The sequence below is a fragment of the Budorcas taxicolor genome, chromosome 12 (genome assembly GCF_023091745.1).
Source record: "Budorcas taxicolor isolate Tak-1 chromosome 12, Takin1.1, whole genome shotgun sequence".
Taxonomy (NCBI): domain Eukaryota; kingdom Metazoa; phylum Chordata; class Mammalia; order Artiodactyla; family Bovidae; genus Budorcas; species Budorcas taxicolor.
In genome coordinates this window covers 52,206,716-52,225,521 of record NC_068921.1, presented here as the reverse complement: position 1 = coordinate 52,225,521, position 18,806 = coordinate 52,206,716, and the positions used below count along the sequence as shown (strand labels likewise).

At 37.5% G+C, this 18,806-nt stretch overlaps 1 protein-coding gene across 1 annotated transcript in view; it reads left to right on the top strand.

Moving 5' to 3' along the window:
• The window catches only part of MYCBP2 (MYC binding protein 2), a 266,575-nt gene that overhangs the window by 154,306 nt on the left and 93,463 nt on the right, over positions 1 to 18,806 (top strand). Inside the window, exons 37-44 of the mRNA XM_052650329.1 lie at positions 1,918 to 2,096; positions 4,438 to 4,580; positions 5,984 to 6,084; positions 6,801 to 7,019; positions 12,217 to 12,442; positions 13,923 to 14,041; positions 15,101 to 15,188; positions 16,375 to 16,424. Of these exons, the coding sequence (XP_052506289.1) occupies positions 1,918 to 2,096; positions 4,438 to 4,580; positions 5,984 to 6,084; positions 6,801 to 7,019; positions 12,217 to 12,442; positions 13,923 to 14,041; positions 15,101 to 15,188; positions 16,375 to 16,424 (1,125 nt within the window). The remainder of the gene's footprint in view (positions 1 to 1,917; positions 2,097 to 4,437; positions 4,581 to 5,983; positions 6,085 to 6,800; positions 7,020 to 12,216; positions 12,443 to 13,922; positions 14,042 to 15,100; positions 15,189 to 16,374; positions 16,425 to 18,806) is intronic.

Here is an 18,806-nt window from a genome sequence, read left to right as displayed (position 1 = left end):
GTACTGACTGTATCCCTAATGTGTTACTGTATTGGATTCTACTTATGCAAAAGGTTCTTAAAGTCTGATACAGTGGAAAGTAGCCATAAGTTTTGGAGTCAAATAAACCTAGCTTTCAGATACTTGCTTTTCCCAATATTAGCTCTGAGATGTTGGACATGTCATCACTTGCCCACTCTGAGACTGATCTATAGGTTGGGAAGGATAATACCTCCATTGTAACATTGTTCAGATTAAATTAAGAAATGGAGGAGAGTACTTGCCTCAGTGTCTAGCACAATATAGAAATTCAATAAATATTAGTTCCTATTTTTCCTTCTCTTACTGTGCTAGAACTCTTTTAAAGAACAAGTGGTCTTAACAAATGGTGTTAACTATTAAAGCTATTATTATTGTATATAACTTAATTGTCTAGCAGTAAATAACTATTAGGAAAACAAATTTTACTTCATATTAAAGTAATAATAGAGTAATTCTGAATCCAACCATAATAATTTTCATTACACAGCTGAGTTTTGGATGAGGTAACTTAATTAGTTACTTCATCAAAAAGATATATGATACTAAAAAACCAAAAAACATCATTATGAAGTTTATGTCTTAGATTGTTAGGCACCAATATCTGTATCATATTTTTTATACAAGTGAATCTTGTTTTGTCTTACAGATATTTTTTCCCATGTTTGCCTGTCTCTTTCTGTCTCTGAATGTCTCTCTTAAAATTATAATGAACTCATTATTGTATTTTTCCTATATTTAAAACAAGCTTAAAAGTTAAACTTAGCAAAGGAAAATCTTAATTCATGTATTCAAAATCTTTTAATATGGCTAATATTCTTTACAGTGGGATTAAAAGCAGACGCTAGAGTTACACTGTATTTAAATCCTACTTCATCACTATTTACTAGTTGTGTGACTTCGGCAAATTATTTACCTTTTCTGTACCACAGATTCCTCATCTGTAAAATAGGGGTAATAATGGGACTTAACCTTATGAGACCATTTTAAGGATTAATTTAAGTAAATCACAGAAAGTATTCTGTTAAGTAGTAAACATCAGTAAGTGTTAATTATTACCCTGCTTGACTTACTAAAAACTCATTTAACCAAATTGTGTATAAATATGACATTCTTTATACAGTTGGCCCTTGAACAATGTGGGAATTAGAGGTATTGACCCTTCTCACAGTGGAAAATCCAAGTATAACTTACAGTCAGCCCTTTTTATACCTACCTATGCTGGGTCTGCCAAAGTTATGGTTTTTCTGGTAGTCATGGACAGATGTGAGAGTTGGGCCATAAAGAAGGCTGAGTGCCAAAGAATTGATGCTTTCAAACTGTGGTGCTGGAAAAGACTCTTGAGAGTCCCCTGGACAGCAAGGAGATCAAACCAGTCAATCCTAAAAGGAAATCAACCCTGAATATTATCATTGGAAGGACTGATGTTGAAGCAGAAGCTCCAATATTTTGGCCACCTGATGTGAAGAGCTGACTCGTTGGAAAAGACCCTGATGCTGGGCAAGATTGAAGGCAGGAGGAGAAGGGCACAGCAGAGGATGAGATGGTTGGATGGCATCATCGACTCGATGGACATGAATCTGAGCAAACTTTGAGAGATAGGAAGGACAGAGGAGCCTGCTGCAGTCCATGGCGTTGCAGAGAGTCAGACACAGCTTAGAAACTGAACAAAACAAAAATGCTGGTTATACAAGTTTTGATTCAGCCAACCTTGGGTCGTGTAGTACTGTAGTATTTATTGTTGAGGAATATTCTGTGTACCAGACGCATGCAGTTCACCCCCATGATGCTCAAGGACCAAGTGTATTTGCCCAGTTTACTACTAGAGTTCATTTTATATTAATATATCCTTGTACATTGTAAATAAGTATAAACATGCTTTACATCTTTATCGTGAAGGAAAATGTTAAGTACGCTGTGCGCCTGAGGAACTACGGAAGCCGCACAGCCAATGGAGATGGAGGAATGACCACGGTTCAGTGCCCTGATGGCGTGACGTTCACATTCAGTACGTGCAGCTTGAGTAGTAATGGCACAAACCAAACCAGAGGACAGATTCCCCAGATACTCTACTACAGGTAGGTGTGTGTGGAGATCAGGGCTGACTACTCGACAGCAGCAGAACGTGTGCATTTTACTACCAAGGTACAAGAAGCTAAATGGGCGGTGATAATTAAATTGCACAGTGTATCTTCCTTGCACATGCTAATTTGTACAAAAAGGTCTCATTTTAATGTATAAATTCAGTGTTTACTTTAAAATGTTCTTTGTCATTATTTCCTTTTGAAATGTTTATGTACAGGGTATATATGCTTTTTGTTGTCCCTTTTATAGTTTTGTGGTCTGCATTTGTGGCCAAATTTTAATGGAATTTATTTATTTTAAATGCCAAAAGTTAATGAGGATATCAACTCTGCCGAAGTGCTGTTGTTACCTTGATCCAGCTATCCTTTCTGCAGAATGTTTTGGTGTCTGTGAATCTAGTCCTTGTAGCCCTAGAGTATGTAATAATGTATTTCTAATAATGTGTTTAACAAAAATCATTCCTTATGTAAACAGTGAAAAACAGAATTACAATAATTTTGAGTTTAAAAACACTTTTAAATATACATTTCTCACTGAGTCTACATTTTTCTTTTAACAGCTTAGCTGGAACCATAGGTAGTAGGGAGTAGCATTCACCACATTTGTCCTCAATCTGATTTGACAGCAAATCACTGAAGTTGCCCATAGGTTTCAGAGGCTTACTGCTTCCTTTTTCCTTCACAAACAATCTGGGGACACTGCCTTGGCAGTTAGGACACTTCCATCCTAACTGCTTTCTGTCCTGAGGATCTGCTTTCTTTCTCTGTGTAAAATAGAATAGAAATAGTAGGCACAAATAGCTCTATAGTGGCATGTTGCTGCTGACACACAAAAGCTTTCTAGTCCTTTCACTGTAATGAAAACCCTTTTCTGTTACATAGCCTTACAACAAAACAGTACATTTTTCTCTCTGTCAGAGTGTAGACTAGGAACCACATCATGCGCTAAAGATAAAAAAGATGGAGAGTCCCTTAAAAGCATCTGCTTTCCAGAATTTATACATTATACAAAATGCAATGTTTATATTTTGATATTTTCCACAAAGATTTAAGTATCCTTAGCTTTCATTTTTAGTTAATTAAGTTTTAAAAGATTAAAGTCACTTAACTGGGAAAGCCGTGTTATTCGGATGTCTGCCAAGTCTGCGTCTCTAGCGCCTAGCTCCTCTGAGCCCTGGAGTGAATATCCAGGCCCCTCTGAATTTCATCAGGGTGATGGTAAGGGAGATGGTGATTAGAGGTCCTGTGTCCTGAGCACTCCCTTTCTGCCATACGGTGCTCTGAGTGCTCGCCCTGTGTCAGTTCAGCCAGTCCTTGCAGGAACTCCGTGGGGTGTGCAGTTTCCTATCCCTCCTTTACAGATGAGGGACCTGAGGCCCGGAGTGACTCAGCAACTTGCTGCAGTCGCACTTTCAGTAAGCTGTGGTCCTGGGATTTGTAGCCCGGAGACTGGACTGCAGGTGACCTACCTTTAACCACCGTACCACACACACATCCTCTCTGAGGCTGGCTAACAGGCATCTTGGTGAAACTCCTCCCCATCCACAGGTCTCCATCCAGTGTTCCTCCCCATCCAATGCCCATCTTACCCTCACACTTTGCATCAGTAAGTCTTGGCCTAAATCTGACCTTTTCTCCCACTCCTGTCATTAACATCAAGCCCAAGCCGTCTCCACCTCGACTTGAGTAACCACCTGGATAACTGGGTTCGAGAGGAACTAGCCTCTAAACCAGTCTCTGTCTTTTCACTGAGCTCTCTTACACTCTGTCCTGCACCATGCAGCCAGAGTGACCTCAGCGAAATATAAATCCTGTCAAGTCTTTAGGTGAGCCCTTGCTCACCTTCCCCTCATAGCTCCCCTTTCCCATTCCAGGATGAAATGCAAAGTCTTTACTCATGTGACCTGACTCTTGTTTACTTTACCCACCTGTCACCTTGCACTCTTTCTCCTTTCGTTCTCGTCACATTTGTCTTCATTCTATTCCTTGATCTCACCCATCTTGTTCCTGTCTGAACCTTCATCTTACTGCTTTCTTTTGGCCTGACTACTCGTCTCCCAGTTCCTCCAGGTCTTTTTTTTAGAAAATATAGTTCAAGCCTTTGCTTAAATAGTGGTTCTGTCATGATGTTATTTACTTAAAAAAATAAAGTAAAATAACTTTAAGCTCTTATGTGGCTTTTTCCTTTGAAGCCCTATTATGCCTTGAAACTATATAGTTATACATTTACTATTTTTTAACTTAAATTTTTAAACTTAGGATCCAGATGTGATTCCTAGAGTTAGATCATGTTTTACCCACTATATAAAATGATGTCGTGTTACTCATGGTACAGGAGTGAATTTGATGGAGATTTACAATCCCAACTTCTAAGTAAAGCCAATGAAGAAGATAAAAACTGTAGCAGAGCTCTCTCTGTGGTAAGCACTGTTGTTCGAGCTGCAAAAGACCTCTTGCACAGAGCTCTTGCTGTAGACGGTAAGATTGTTTTTTTACTTCCTTAATAGTGATATTTTAGATTCTTTATTCTCCAACTTATGTGCAGAGTTACTAAAGAAGAACTACCTTGTAAAATCCCAGAGTGATCCCTTATGGGTCTGCACATATACACATATTCATTTTGGATCAGCCATGCTCTCCATACACTAATGCAAAATCTGTTAGAATGTTCCAAAGCAGTTATTTTACACTGTAGTTTTCTGGGTTAGCCCATTAGGAGGAAAACTCTTAATTGAGTCTTTGCTTCTTTTAGTAGTTTAAAAAACAATTTTTTGTTTTCCACTTTAGACCTGGTTTTCCTTCTGTAATAGCATCACCATGCATCCAAAGGTCTGAGCAACCCCAAACGTCTTTCCAGATTCACTTATCTAAATTGAGTTTTGCAAGTTCTTCCCCTGGAAACTCTCCAGTTTCTATTCTCTCTATCTGTTCTCCCATAGTTCAGGCTGCAGTAGTTCAAGCACACATCCTCTTTTTCATGGGTGGATAACATCCTAATAATCTCCCCGCCACCTTTTCCCCACTGCCACACTGCAGCAGAGTTAAATTTGCAAAAACCTTACTGTTCACTATAACACTTGTTCCTAAATGTAGTTGCATGTCAAAATTACGTGAGAAACTTGCTGGAAATAAAGAGTATTTGGTCTATCCAAACCAGTAGCTTAGGCTGGACGAGGAAATTATATTTTTTACCTCAATGCCCAGCCTGTTCTGATGCTACAGCAGATGTAGAAAAAAATATCTAGAAATAATTGTCCCTTAATAGAGAGGTCTTCAGCTTATCTTCCTAGCACCATTCTCATGGAAAAATAAAATGTCCATCAGCACAGTGCTTTCCTTGGGAAGCATAGAAGGCAGTGTAGCTAATAACAGCAAACATTTTTGGAGTATTAACTATGTCTGCAGGCATTCTTTAAGCATTTTACAGGTGTTAACTCACTGAATCATCACAACATCTGATGAGGGAAGTATGTTATCCTCCATTACAGTTGAGTAACCTGCACACAAAGATTATGTTGTTTGCCTGGCTTCAGACGTGTAGCTATGTATGGCACCAAGAGTACTGGTTTAACATCATGACTGTAACCCTGAGGTCTAATTGTGGTTCTGTCATTTTACAGATGTATGATTTTGGATAAGGTACTTAAACACTGTGTGCCTTGGTTTCCACTTCTAAACAAGGGGCGATAATAAAGAACCTTACTGTAAGGATTAATGGAGATAATGAGTGTAGAGCCCTTAGAATAGTGCCAGGTCCTTGATAAGCACTTGGTCAATGTCAACTATAATTTTCCTCAGAAAACTAGAATACAGGTTTAGTACAGTTGTATATATGTTACAGTGAAATTGCTTTCTAACTGTAGTTTTAATGCCTTTTTTAGCTGATGACATTCCAGAACTGCTTAGCTCTTCCAGTCTGTTTTCCATGCTGCTTCCCCTTATTATAGCCTACATAGGACCAGTAGCTGCTGCTATTCCTAAGGTGTGTGATTCAATTCTCTAACTTTGAATCTTTTTTTGTAAATGTAATTTTATTTAGACTTTGTATCTTTCCTTTAAAAATAATCTTTCAGGCATCTGGGTTACAGGTAACAAGTAGATAAACATGTAAATGGTAGAAGTTATTAAACAACTAACTCTGTGATCTTAGTATCGCTTACTAGTTCACTTTGTAATCGTATTGTTTTGTGATAGTATTACTTTGTAATAGTATTGTTTGTTGGCTTTACATTTGAGGAACTTGGAAATAAGAAATATATTTTAGAATATGATATGTAAGGAAAGCTTAAGTTAACTGAGACCTTTAAAATTTATAATGTTGATGCCAAATCGCCATTTTGTATAAAAATAGCAATGTAAAAAGGTTGTTAAATTGTGAAATATTCAAGACATGGAAGAAATTATAAACTACTGATCCTTTGGCATAATAAATTTTGAGTAAAATCCAGTTTACTGCGGATTACAGAAAGGCAGAAGGGTTTAAAAATACAAACTTGGTTATATTCATGTAACACCTAAGACTTTTAAGCTAAATCTTTTTTTCCCATAGTACAAATTTCTCTTTGAGTGAAAACGTAACTAGAAGAAACTCCAAATGGAAATTCTTAATAATAAGGTTAATCAACAATCACAGTAATTAATAACTTTAAAGCAACTTTCACACTTACTATCTCACTTAATCATTCTTTTTTATACTAGGTGGCTGTAGAAGTCTTTGGACTTGTCCAACAGTTACTTCCTTCAGTTGCCATTCTGAATCAGAAGTATGCACCCCCTGCCTTCAATCCTAATCAGTCAACAGATAGTACCACAGGAAATCAACCTGAGCAAGGCCTGTCTGCCTGTACGACCTCTAATCACTATGCTGTCATAGAGAGTGAGCACCCCTATAAGCCTGCATGTGTCATGCACTACAAGGTGGGCACTGATTCCTAGGAACAGTTTAAACTTAAAACCTGATTTGATGTTCTCTACTGATATCTTAAAGGATACTTAGCCTCTGTTCAGAAGTGTAACTTCTGTGCATAGGGAATCAGCAGCTGGTTAGCACTGTCAAGCACACAAAAGGGTTTAAGACAGAATTTTTACTGTTAAATAGTATACTTTTATGGGGTTTATGAAAATTATTTTCATATCTTTTTGTAAGTACAAGGCTGTGTGTAACGCTCAACTGCACATTGTATATCATAATAGTGGATATAAGCATTGACGTTGAAAAAAAAAACCATATATTTGGGGACATTCCTGGTGGTCCAGTCATTGAGTCTTCACCTTCCAGTGCAGGGTTGCAGGTTTGATACCTGGTCAGGAAGCTAGGATCCCACATGCATCAGAGACAAAAAAAAAAAACAGAAGGAATACTGTAACAAATTCAGTAAAAAATTTAAAAAATAATAAATGAAAATCAATTTTTTTGGACTGATATTGTTTGTACCACAGCCTGATCTCTGAAAATTTATATACCCAGTGCAGGATTTATAATACTACACACAATGTTAAAACGTACATATAAAATATATATAATGTTTTTATGGAGTACTCAAAATCCTATTCCTTGCTTTCTAAATTGTATCATTTAAATTAAGGGGGAGAAAGAGAATTTGTCCACTTAATTTAATTATAAGTTTACGTTTTGGTACTCAGTCACTCAGTCATATCCAATTCTTTGTGACCCCAAGGACTATAACCTGCCAGGCTCCTCTGCCCATGGAATTTTCCAGGCAAAAACACTGGAGCGGGTTGCCATTTCCTGCTCCAGGGGATCTTCCCAACCCAGGGATTCAACCCATGTCTCTTGTATCTCCTGCATTGGCAGGTGTATTCTTTACCATTTGTAAAATATTCAGCTCTTTGTTGTAGAATATGGTAAACATATGAAAAGATGCACCAGTGTAGTTTAGCCCATTTGTGCATCATCCCAGTTACCAGTGATCAACTATTGGTCAGACTCTTATTTACTCCCCACTCTCTTTGTCCCTTCTCATAATATTAAGGGCTTCTCAGGTGGTTCATTGGTAAAATATCTGCCTGACAATGCAGGAGATGTGGGTTTGATCCCTGAGTCAGGAAGATCCCTTCGAGGAGGAAATGGCAACCCACTCCAGTATTCTTGCCTGGGAAATCCCATATACAGAGGGCTACAGTCCACTGGGTTGCAAAAGAGTCACACGTGACTTAGTGACTAAACAGTAACAATATAGTTTTAAAGCATATTCATGGATGTTTTTGTATCTCTAAAAATGTAAGGACCTATAAAAAATAATGTCTTTGTCACTCTTTAAAGAAACTAATAATTCCTTCATGTTGTTGTATATGTACATTTAAAAATATTTGAATTAGAATCCAAATGAGATTCATACATTATGATTGGTTGTGTCTCTTAAGTCTCTTTTAATCTATTGTTCCCCTTCCATCTCTCTGTTTTTTGTTTCCTTGAATTTTATTTAAGAAATTGGACTGTGTGTTTTTTTTGATAGACTCCTCCTGAGTCCTTTAGACACACCCCCTGTAGTCATCCTTAAGGACAGTAGCATCCTTACTGTCTGGTATAAGATGTTATAGGCTCTGGTATAAGATGTTGTAAGAGGCTTACACATTTCTGCCTCAATCTGAAACCTGCCGTTTTTTCAAAGTGCTGTGGTTTGAACATTTGCCATTTTTCCCATCGGTGTTCATAGAATTTTTTTAAACCCAGACTGGGCTTCCCTGGTGGCTCAGCAGTAAAGAATCTTCCAGCAGTGCAGGTGCCTCAGGAGATGCAGGTTCAATCCCTGGATCAGGAAGATCCCCTGGAGAAGGAAATGGTAACCCACTCCAGTGTTCTTGCTGGGAGAATCCCATGGACAGAGAAGCCTGGTGGGCTACAGGTCACGGGGTCGCAGTCAGACACAACTGAAGTGACTTAGCACGCACGCACAGGATCCTCCCCGATTCAAACATGGATTTAGTTGTTAGGCCACTTCTGTCTTTTTAATCTGAAAGAGTTCCTCAGCCTCTCTTCATCTTTTATGATATTGGCTTTTTTGAAGAATACAATCAGTGTTTTATTTGTATTTCATTGATTGTTTTTTAATGATTAGACTCAGGTTGTGCATTTTGGGTGGCAACCTGTCATGTTCTCCTCAGTGTATCCCATCAGGAAGTACTTAGTCACTTGATTAAGGTGACAGTTCCACCAAAAAAAAGCATCTTTTTTTTTTCCTTTGAAAATGTCTATGGGTAGATATCCATGAGTTAGAGACTGTGTAAAAAATACTGTCTTTCAACAAATTTTAGCACCATTTGGTTATTCTAGGGCTTCCCTGGTGGCTCAGACGGTAAAGCTATCTGTAATGTAGATCTGTGTATCTGTCTAACTGTAATGCAGATGACCTGGGTTCGATCCCTGGATTGGGAAGATCCCCTGGAGAAGGAAATGGCGCCCCACTCCAGTATTCTTGCCTGGAAAATCCCAGGACAGAGAAGCCGGGTGGGCTGCTGTCCATGGGGTCGCAAAGAGTCAGACACGACTGAGCGACTTCACTTTCACTTTGGTTATTCTTACCCAAATCATTGACTGCTATGGTGGCTGTGAGACGGTGGCTTTCTAATTCTGTTTTTTCCCCCAGCTGGTGTTCTGTTGTAAAGGAGAGTTTCCCACCCCTTCTGCTTTAAAAAGTGTGTTCATTTATATATTTATTGCATGTGTTTATACCAGTATGTACTCAGAGATTCTCTTTTTGCTCAGTGTTACAATATTGTGCTGTCATTCAGTCTGATGCTCAAATTTCAGTTGATTTGGTCAGGGGAATTCTGTTCAAACTAGATTCTGTGTCCTTTTCCTATGTTTCCATCAGTTTTTGAGCACTTCTTACTAATTCCAGTCAAAACCGCTGAGGTATTTTCTTCATACCATTTTTGTCTATGTATGCCACTATAAAAATTAAAAATACTACTTAAACAGTTTATTTGCAGTGTTTTTGATATTAATCCTGCTACTGCTAAGTCGCTTCAGTCGTGTCCGACTCTGTGTGACCCCATAGACGGCATCCCACCAGGCTCCGCCGTCCCTGGGATTCTCCAGGCAAGAACACTGGAGTGGGTTACCATTTCCTTCTCCAATGCGTGAAAGTGAAAAGTGAAAGTGAAGTTGCTCAGTCGTGTCCAACTCTCAGCGACCCCATGGACTGCAGCCTGCCAGGCTCCTCTGTCCATGGGATTTTCCAGGCAAGAGTACTGGAGTGGGGTGCCATTGCCTTCTCCGATATTAACCCTACTAGCATTAATATAATCAAAGTACTTTATTCAGAAGTTGTTTGGAGTAGTTCATTTTATATATATGTGTAGGTGACTACATGATTAGTTTAATATAAAGTTAGTCTTGTTTATTTGTACTTAATTTTTATGAGTTTTTCCCCTGCCCCACTTGACTTAATATTAGTTTTAAACTATGTGAAATACTAATATAGCTACAGAAATAAAATTATGTAAAGCAACATACTCAGAATTATAAGTCCTTTTCCTTCTCTGCTTCTGCTTTACTCCAGTAAGTATCATGGTTTATCCTTACTGCATTCTTTTTTGGAAAAAAAATCAGAAAGATTGATTTAGATGTAGTCTTATTTTCTTTTTTTTTTTTAAATAGCACACTATATATACTACTTTGTACTTTGCTTTTTAAAAGTAACACTGTGTGTAAAAATCTCTCCATATCCATTTGCAGAGATCATACTCATTCCTTTTTACAACTTCATAGTGCTCCACTGTTGTCAAGGTGTATCATAGTCTTTGAGCCAGTCTGGTGTGTGAGCATGTGGGGTGTTTTCTTTTTTTTCTTTTTTTGCAATGAATAAACTGTGCATATGGTTGGGGTTTTTTGGTTTGTTTTTGTTTCCATATTGTTAGAAGCATATCTTCAAACTAAACTTCTAGAGGTAGGGTTGCTGGCTTAAGCAAAGAATGAGGAGCCTTGTGCTCGGTATATCTGGAGTTGCTGATTCAGACGGTGAATGCATATGTAGTTTTGCTAGATGTTGACAATTCCCTTCCATTGAAGTTATGGCTTTTTGTGTCCCACCAACAGTATATGGGAATGCTTATTTTCTCATGGCCTCCCCACAGGAGTATGTGTTTAAATCTGGAAGCTTCTGCCAATATAATGGGAAGAATGTTGGGAAAATGGTGCCTGTTTAGTTTTAATTTACATTTATGTTACTGTGAACTAAGTTGAGCTTTTTATTTAAGGATTATAAAAAATCCTTTACTAAATATAAAGTAAATTTTCTTAGATTAATATCATACTTGGGAAATTTCTTAAGGTTTATGTCATGTCCTACAACCAATTCATAGTTTACTACTTGATGTGGTCCTGCTTAACTGTAATTTGTTGCAATTACAGAATTCCTTCTGCTATGATGATGATAGAAACTTTAAAATGGCCTTAAAAATACATGTAATTATGTGCCATCATAAACTCCTGCATACAGTAAAATTTTAGGATAGAAGACTATAAAAATCAAGGCTTTTATCAAGTGTATAAGTGTGTGTGTTTATATTCTCATAATATTTGAAGTTGCAAAGTTTTTTTGGTTAATGAGAAGAAGCATTTGCATTAGGTACTATGAATGATAGATAACCTAAAAGTGACTAAAACCTTACATTTTAATGATTTATTCATTTCCATCAATGTATCTTTATTACCTATCCAATTACATTGTCAGTTACCTACCTGTATTCCTTAAGTGCGTACTGACTCAAATGGAAAATTTATTATTTAAATAAGCTCTTCCACAGGAAAATCAGATAGCTTATTTTTTTCAGAAATTAAGCAGTTTTGTAATTGTTTTTTTTAATGATGTCAGTATGTACTTAAACACAGTGCAGTATCAACCACTTATTAGATAGAAAACAATAGATATTACAACGGGAGAGCGGAGACAGTTGATACTGACCATTAATACGTTCGTTTCTGATCACTTAATTCTTAAAATTTTACAGTATTAATTCCTTACTTAACATTAATGTTACAGTAAGTTGAAGGCATCATCTTTCCAGTATGATGTCCTATTTCTAAACTAGACCAGAAGCTAAAACCTGATTCTTCTTATGCGAGTGGCCTTTTGTCTGTTGACTTCAGGTGACATTCCCAGAGTGTGTGCGGTGGATGACACTCGAGTTTGACCCTCAGTGTGGCACTGCACAGTCGGAAGACGTCCTCCGTTTGTTGATCCCCATTAGAACTGTTCAGAATTCAGGATATGGACCAAAGTTGACAGCTGTTCATGAAAATCTGAATTCCTGGATAGAACTAAAGAAATTTTCAGGGTCCTCTGGGTGGCCTACTATGGTTTTAGTGTTGCCAGGTAAGTTTCTTTTTTTTTTGGTCTTATTTTGTTTTATATGGTAAAATACATGCATTTATGAGAATTATGTTTAGTAAAGACACACTATTGAAAATGTTTATTTAATTTTCAGAAGAATGTCTTCAAGACCTCTTCTGTATCTAGATTGCAGTTGATTAGTGAAGAAGACTCTCTGGGCACTGGGCATAACATGACCAAGGTTTAGAAAAGAGACTGTTCTGAGGATCTTGTGAGAATAGATTAGCTTGTCCAAAGAAAGTGTGTCAGTCACTCAGTTGCGTGTGACTCTTTGTGACCCCATAGACTGTAGCCCTCCAGGCTCCTCTGTCCATGGGTTTCTCCAGGGAAGAGTACTGGAGTGGGTTGCCATGTCCTCTCTGGGGGGTCATCGCGACCCATGGACCGAATCCAGGTCTCCTGAACTGCAGGCAGATTCTTTACTGTCTGAGCCGCCAGGGAAGCTTGACCAAAGCAGAGAGTTAATACTGAGGCCAAACTATAGAAAAAATTGGATTCGGTGTTTATTTTCCCAGTAAGTGTTCAATTTTAAAAAGTTGCTGAGGACTTCTTTGTTTCAAGAGAGCTAGTGATCCACGGAGCCCACTAAGTTATGTAAAGCTTTGTTTTCAAGCTTGAAGAGTATTTGTGGCCAGGTGGGTGCCACAGATTTGTTATTGTAGTCTGTTGTTTTTTTAACCACTTAACCGTAAGTTAAGTGATCCTGTGATCTTGCAAACTGAGAGCCAGTTGGAGTTCAGAAACTTCTTTCTTCTGATCTGACCTACTGTGTTTGTTTGTGAAGAGATCAAAGCCAGATTCCAGCTTAGAAAAAAGGCTAATCCAGGTCACCTCAGTTAGAGAAGGAAATGGCAACCCATTCCAGTATTCTTCCTAGGAAAATCCCATGGACAGAGGTGCCTGGTGGGCTACAGCCCGTGGGATCAAAGGGTTGGACATAACTGAGCTACTTACATACAGAGGTCACTTCAGTAATTGACAGATAATTGACAATGATTGCTCATGTAACTTACTTAGGACATGTGATTAAGGAGAATTAAATCATAAAGAAAAATAACAACCTGGTATGGTTTTATTGTTTCCAGTGTTGTTTTTAGCACAGTTTTGTTCAAGTAAATGTAGAAACCCCAAAACCAAATACATTATTTAGTGCATGTGTGTTTAAGTCCTGTCCGACTCTTTTGCGACCTCATGGACTGTAGTCCAACAAGCTTCTCTGTCCATGGGATTTTCCAGGCAAGAATACTGGAGTGGGGTGCCATTTCCTTCTCCAGGAGATCTTCCCTACCCAGGGATCAAATCCACGTCTCTTACAGCTCCTGCATTGGCAGATGAATTCTTTACCCCTGGGCCACCCAGGAAGCCTGATTTGTATTGCTACCTATCTTGAGATGGATAGGAGTAAGGAGATTTTAATAAAGTTGTTTCAGATTTTGAACTCAGTGTTAGTTTTTTTTCTTAGGGAACGAGGCTCTTTTTTCATTGGAGACTGCATCAGATTATGTGAAAGATGACAAAGCTTCTTTCTATGGTTTCAAATGTTTTGCAATTGGATATGAGTTTAGCCCTGGACCTGATGAGGTGAGAATGAATTATCTTCTTCTTCTGTTAAGGAAGATTGTGTTTCTAAGGGCTACTGTTGACTTGGATTGTGTTTGCTGTATATATTCAAGAAGCCTGAAATTTTATTTTAAGCTAGGGTGTATAATCTATTTTGTAGTTTAATTTTGTACAAATGAATTGTGTCTGGTATTGCTGTTTTTAATACGTGAAGAGATCAGAGTCTGTGCAGCATGACCCAGCCTTTAAAGACATAGTATAATCATGCCTGTTCCAAACCTGGTTGGTGACTGTATCTTTCTGAGTGATTTTTTTTTTTTTAATGAAAATTTTATTTATTTATTTTCTTTCTCTTTTTTTTTTTTTTACTTTATAATACTGTACTGGTTTTGCCATACATCAACATGAATCCGCCACGGGTGCTAATTTCACAATGGCACTAACTTAATATCTGTTGTAAAGATTTCAAGTAGTTCTGTTTAAAAAAAAGTTAAGGTGAAACAGTGATCATGTTCCATCAAAGTAATAAATGAAAAGTCCTTTGGACTATGAGCTGTTGGTCTAAAACTTTTTGGTCTGAAACAATATAACCAATGTGAGACATAATATTGAATCTCTTACACTCTTAATTAACCATTAGCTGCTAATACATGCTTCCTTTTCGTTTCAAACGTTATGCTGGAATGCAAGTCACATTTTTTTGATAATCCACATCATCTCTCAAAAATTCTTTTGGACTCTGTGGGAGAGGGAGAGGGTGGGATGATTTGGGAGAATGGCATTGAAACATGTATAATATCATATGTGAAACGAATCGCCAGTCCAGGTTCGATGCGTGATACTGGATGCTTGGAGCTGGTGCACTGGGACGACCCGGAGGGGTGGTACGGGGAGACGGGAGGCAGGGGGGTTCAGGATGGGGAACACCTGTATACCTGTGGCAGATTCATGTATGGCAGAACCAATACAGTATTGTGAAGTGATTAACCTCCAATTAAAATAAATAAATAAGTTTATATTTTTAAAAAATTGCGTCTTCCAAACAGCTTTTACAGCATCTGATTTTTTTCAATTCTCTAGGGAGTCATTCAGTTGGAAAAAGAACTAGCTAATCTCGGTGGGGTTTGTGCAGCAGCTTTGATGAAAAAGGATCTAGCACTTCCTGTTGGTAAGTGTGATCTTGTACTAGGTATTTATGATTTTTTAAAAAGTTACAAAATTACGAATAGAATGTTTATTGAAAAACATCCTAAAAATAGCAAAATGAATTTAACAGTCACATATATTCATGGGCAGCTGCTTACTATACTGGAGACAATGAGACATTTGTGTTCTATTCACATGAGGGAAATTGGTACAACCTCTTCGAAGGAAATTCATCAATAGCTATTCAAATTGTATATAAACATACCTTTTGATATAGCATTTTTACACATATTTACACAAATACTCAAAAACATCTATTATAAGAGATTAATATATCAGTACTTGTGGTTATAAAACCTAGGAGCAACCAAAATGTTTGTCAGTTGGGAACTGTTCAATCAGCGATGGTATATTTATACAAAACAAATGTAAGTAGCTGTTAAAATACAGTAACAAAAAAGTAAACCTTTATGTCCAGGCCAAGAAAGATGTCCAGATTATATAATTATATGATGTTCATTTTTTTGAACATCATATTGTATACATATATGTAAATATATGTGTATGTTCCCGTGTATGTAGGTTGACACATACATACATACATACAATGATTATTTGCACACAAAGTTTTTAGAACAATACCTAGGAAACTGGTGATACTCTTTGTCTTTGAAAGGGGATGGTGGCAGAATTTTTTATTCTGCACTTCTGTATAATTCAAATATTTCCCTTTGAACATGTATCAGTTTGGTTATAATATTTTATAAGTTCATTAAGCTATCAGAGAAAATTCAATAAATGTTCTACATCAAGCAGTAAAGCAGAAGATGGTTAGAGAATACAGTCACTGTCTTGGGCTTTCCTGTCAGTAACTGTTGTTTACTAAAGGTGAGGTTCTTCTGTAATATAACTGAAAAAGAAAGAGGTTCTGAATAATCAGTTTCCTTTTAAAGGTGTATATAAATGTAATATCTGTCTTTTGATACACTTGATGGATGCTTTTTTTAGTATTGTCTTGAGATTTACAGCTTATATTCACACTGAAAATAAGCATTTTAAAATTTAAACCACTGAGATTTTTCCAAAATGATAATAGTTCTCTTCAATTTGGAATATCAAATTTTTGGAGAACATGTATGAATGCAGAAGACTCGAAAGTTAAATGAAACATTGATATATTTTGGTAAACCTTTTCATTTACATACCAGGTAATGAATTAGAGGAGGATCTTGAAATTCTTGAAGAGGCTGCTTTACAGGTATTGTCCTCAATAATTATAAGGATAAACTTTGTACATTAATTTTAAGCCAAATTTTCACTCAAATCCACCTTGTTTTTCTTGAGCATAGCACTCATTCGTTGAGTATTTCATCCTACAATTGGCAGTTATAAAGATAAATAACTCATAATTGCTCCCCTTGATGGAATCAACCCCTGTATGAGCCCTTACTGAACTGCACGGTGGGTGTTGACTCTGGAGTGAGATGTAAGCCCCGCTGGAGGAAGAAGAGCTACCAAGTGCCAAGGGCCCAGAGGAGGGTTTTGTCCAGTGGTGGACATTTAAATTAGATCTTGAAAGAAGTTTTATTTACCAGTTAAAAAAAGATGTTAGTAATAGTAATTGAAATAATATCTATAGAGCAACTTTATAGTTTACCATATACTGTACTGATGTGCTCAATCGTGGCTGACTCTGTGACCCCATGGACTGTAGCCCACCAGGCTCCTCTGTCTGTGGAATTTTCCAGGCAGGAATACTAGAGTGGGTTGCCATTTCCTTCTCCAGTAGTTTGCCATATCTTTGACATTATCTGTCTATTTCTGCAGTTACACTTTGAAATCACTATTTTCTCTTGTATCTGACAATTATATCAGTTCAGAGAAGTTTTGATTTATTAAGAATTCAGCCAACTGGGGGATCGAGACTGGTATCCAGGTCTTCTAATACTTACAGTTAGTGGTTTACATGTTATTTATTTTCTGAAATGATTACAGCAGTAATAATAAAAACAAACATTTATGATTTTTAACTTTATCAGTTACTATTCCAAACAGTTTTATATTTTAAAATCATTTAGTCCTTACAACAGTCCTATGAAGTAGGAACTCCTAACTATAGATAAAGAAACTGAGATACAAACAACTTAAATAACTGGCTCAGAATTACACAGCTGGTGAGCAGCTGGTCTAGAGTTTGACCTTGGGCAATTTGGTGACAAAGTTCATGATCTTGGTCACTGTGCTCTAATTGTAGGGAGCCATGGTGTCCTCAATAATGTTAAGAAACTTATGTTTTTTAAAATCCCACCAGCTTTTGTTTTTCCTTTTAGAAAAGTTAAATCTCTGTATCTTAAGATACAAAAATAAAAGTTAATTAAAAAAATGTTTAATGAACATGCTGTGTGTCATATAGCATTCTAGCTAAGGAAATCCATCAAGTAGCTCATCATCCCAGGTATTATGGCTTATAGACTGTTATTTAGGCCAGATGTGAGGAGATCTTTATTGTGCTTCTGTAAAGAAAAAAGTGATGTCCCAAATTACACACCTTTTTGGCATGTAAGGTAGTCATTGTGATGGTCTAACATACATTAAACACCCATTGCTTGTTAGGCAGATGGTGAGCATTTAAATGTGTTGTGTGTATATACTTAGTTGCATAGTCATGCCAATTCTTTGCAACCTCATGGACTGCAGCCCACCAGGCTCCTCTGTTCATGGAATTTTCCAGGCAAGAATACTGGAGCAGATTGCCGTTTCTTCCTCCAGGAATCTTCCTGATGCAGGGATCGAACCTACACCTCTTTGCATCTCCTGCATTGGCAGGCAGATTCTTTACCACTGCGTCACCTAGGAAGCCCCATTTAAATGAGTTATTTAAATTGTATAATAACTACAAGAGATCGTTTGATCACCAGTTTATACCTTTCACTGATTCAGGAGTGGTCTGTAACTTGTTAGCTCAAGAGGACATAGCAATAACTTGTCCAAAGTCTGAATTTTAACTTGTCTGTTTGTTATTAAAGATTAGGATTTTGAAATTGCATGGTTCATAAAAGCATAAGTTACTGTTGTAGAAATTGAAAGAACTGGAAATATAATAGTTTTCCATGAAAAATATTTTGTTTTGAAATTTATTATACAGTCATTAAGATTTTTCTAGAGTTTTAGCACTTACAGCAAGTCTTTCTAAAATGTTAGGTGTGCTTCTCATCTAGTTGAGAGCTAAAATTTCTGTTTCATCTGCCCTTTTTCCTTAACTTTAATAAGGCTTACACAGGCTAATGCAGTGTATGTGCAGCCACAGTCAGGCTTCCATCAACTTTTTGCCTGAGTCAAGACCTTGGTACCCACCTGCCCAAGAGCACAGACACAGCCTACCCAAGAGAACCACCAGTAATGGAGACACAGAAAGCGGGCAACCTCTGCAGCTGTCTTCAGAGGGGAGCCCTGGTCCCGACACACGGGGATGTGACACGTGCAGGGAAACGTGGAGAGCGTGGGTAGGGGGAGATGCAGCGTTAGCTCTAACCTGCAACACTCAGATAAATCGCTTCATTTTGTGAGCGGAATGAAACTGGAAGTATTACCCCGAGTGTTTCCCTGCTGGAAGTTTCCTACTGTACAGAGTACAGGGACA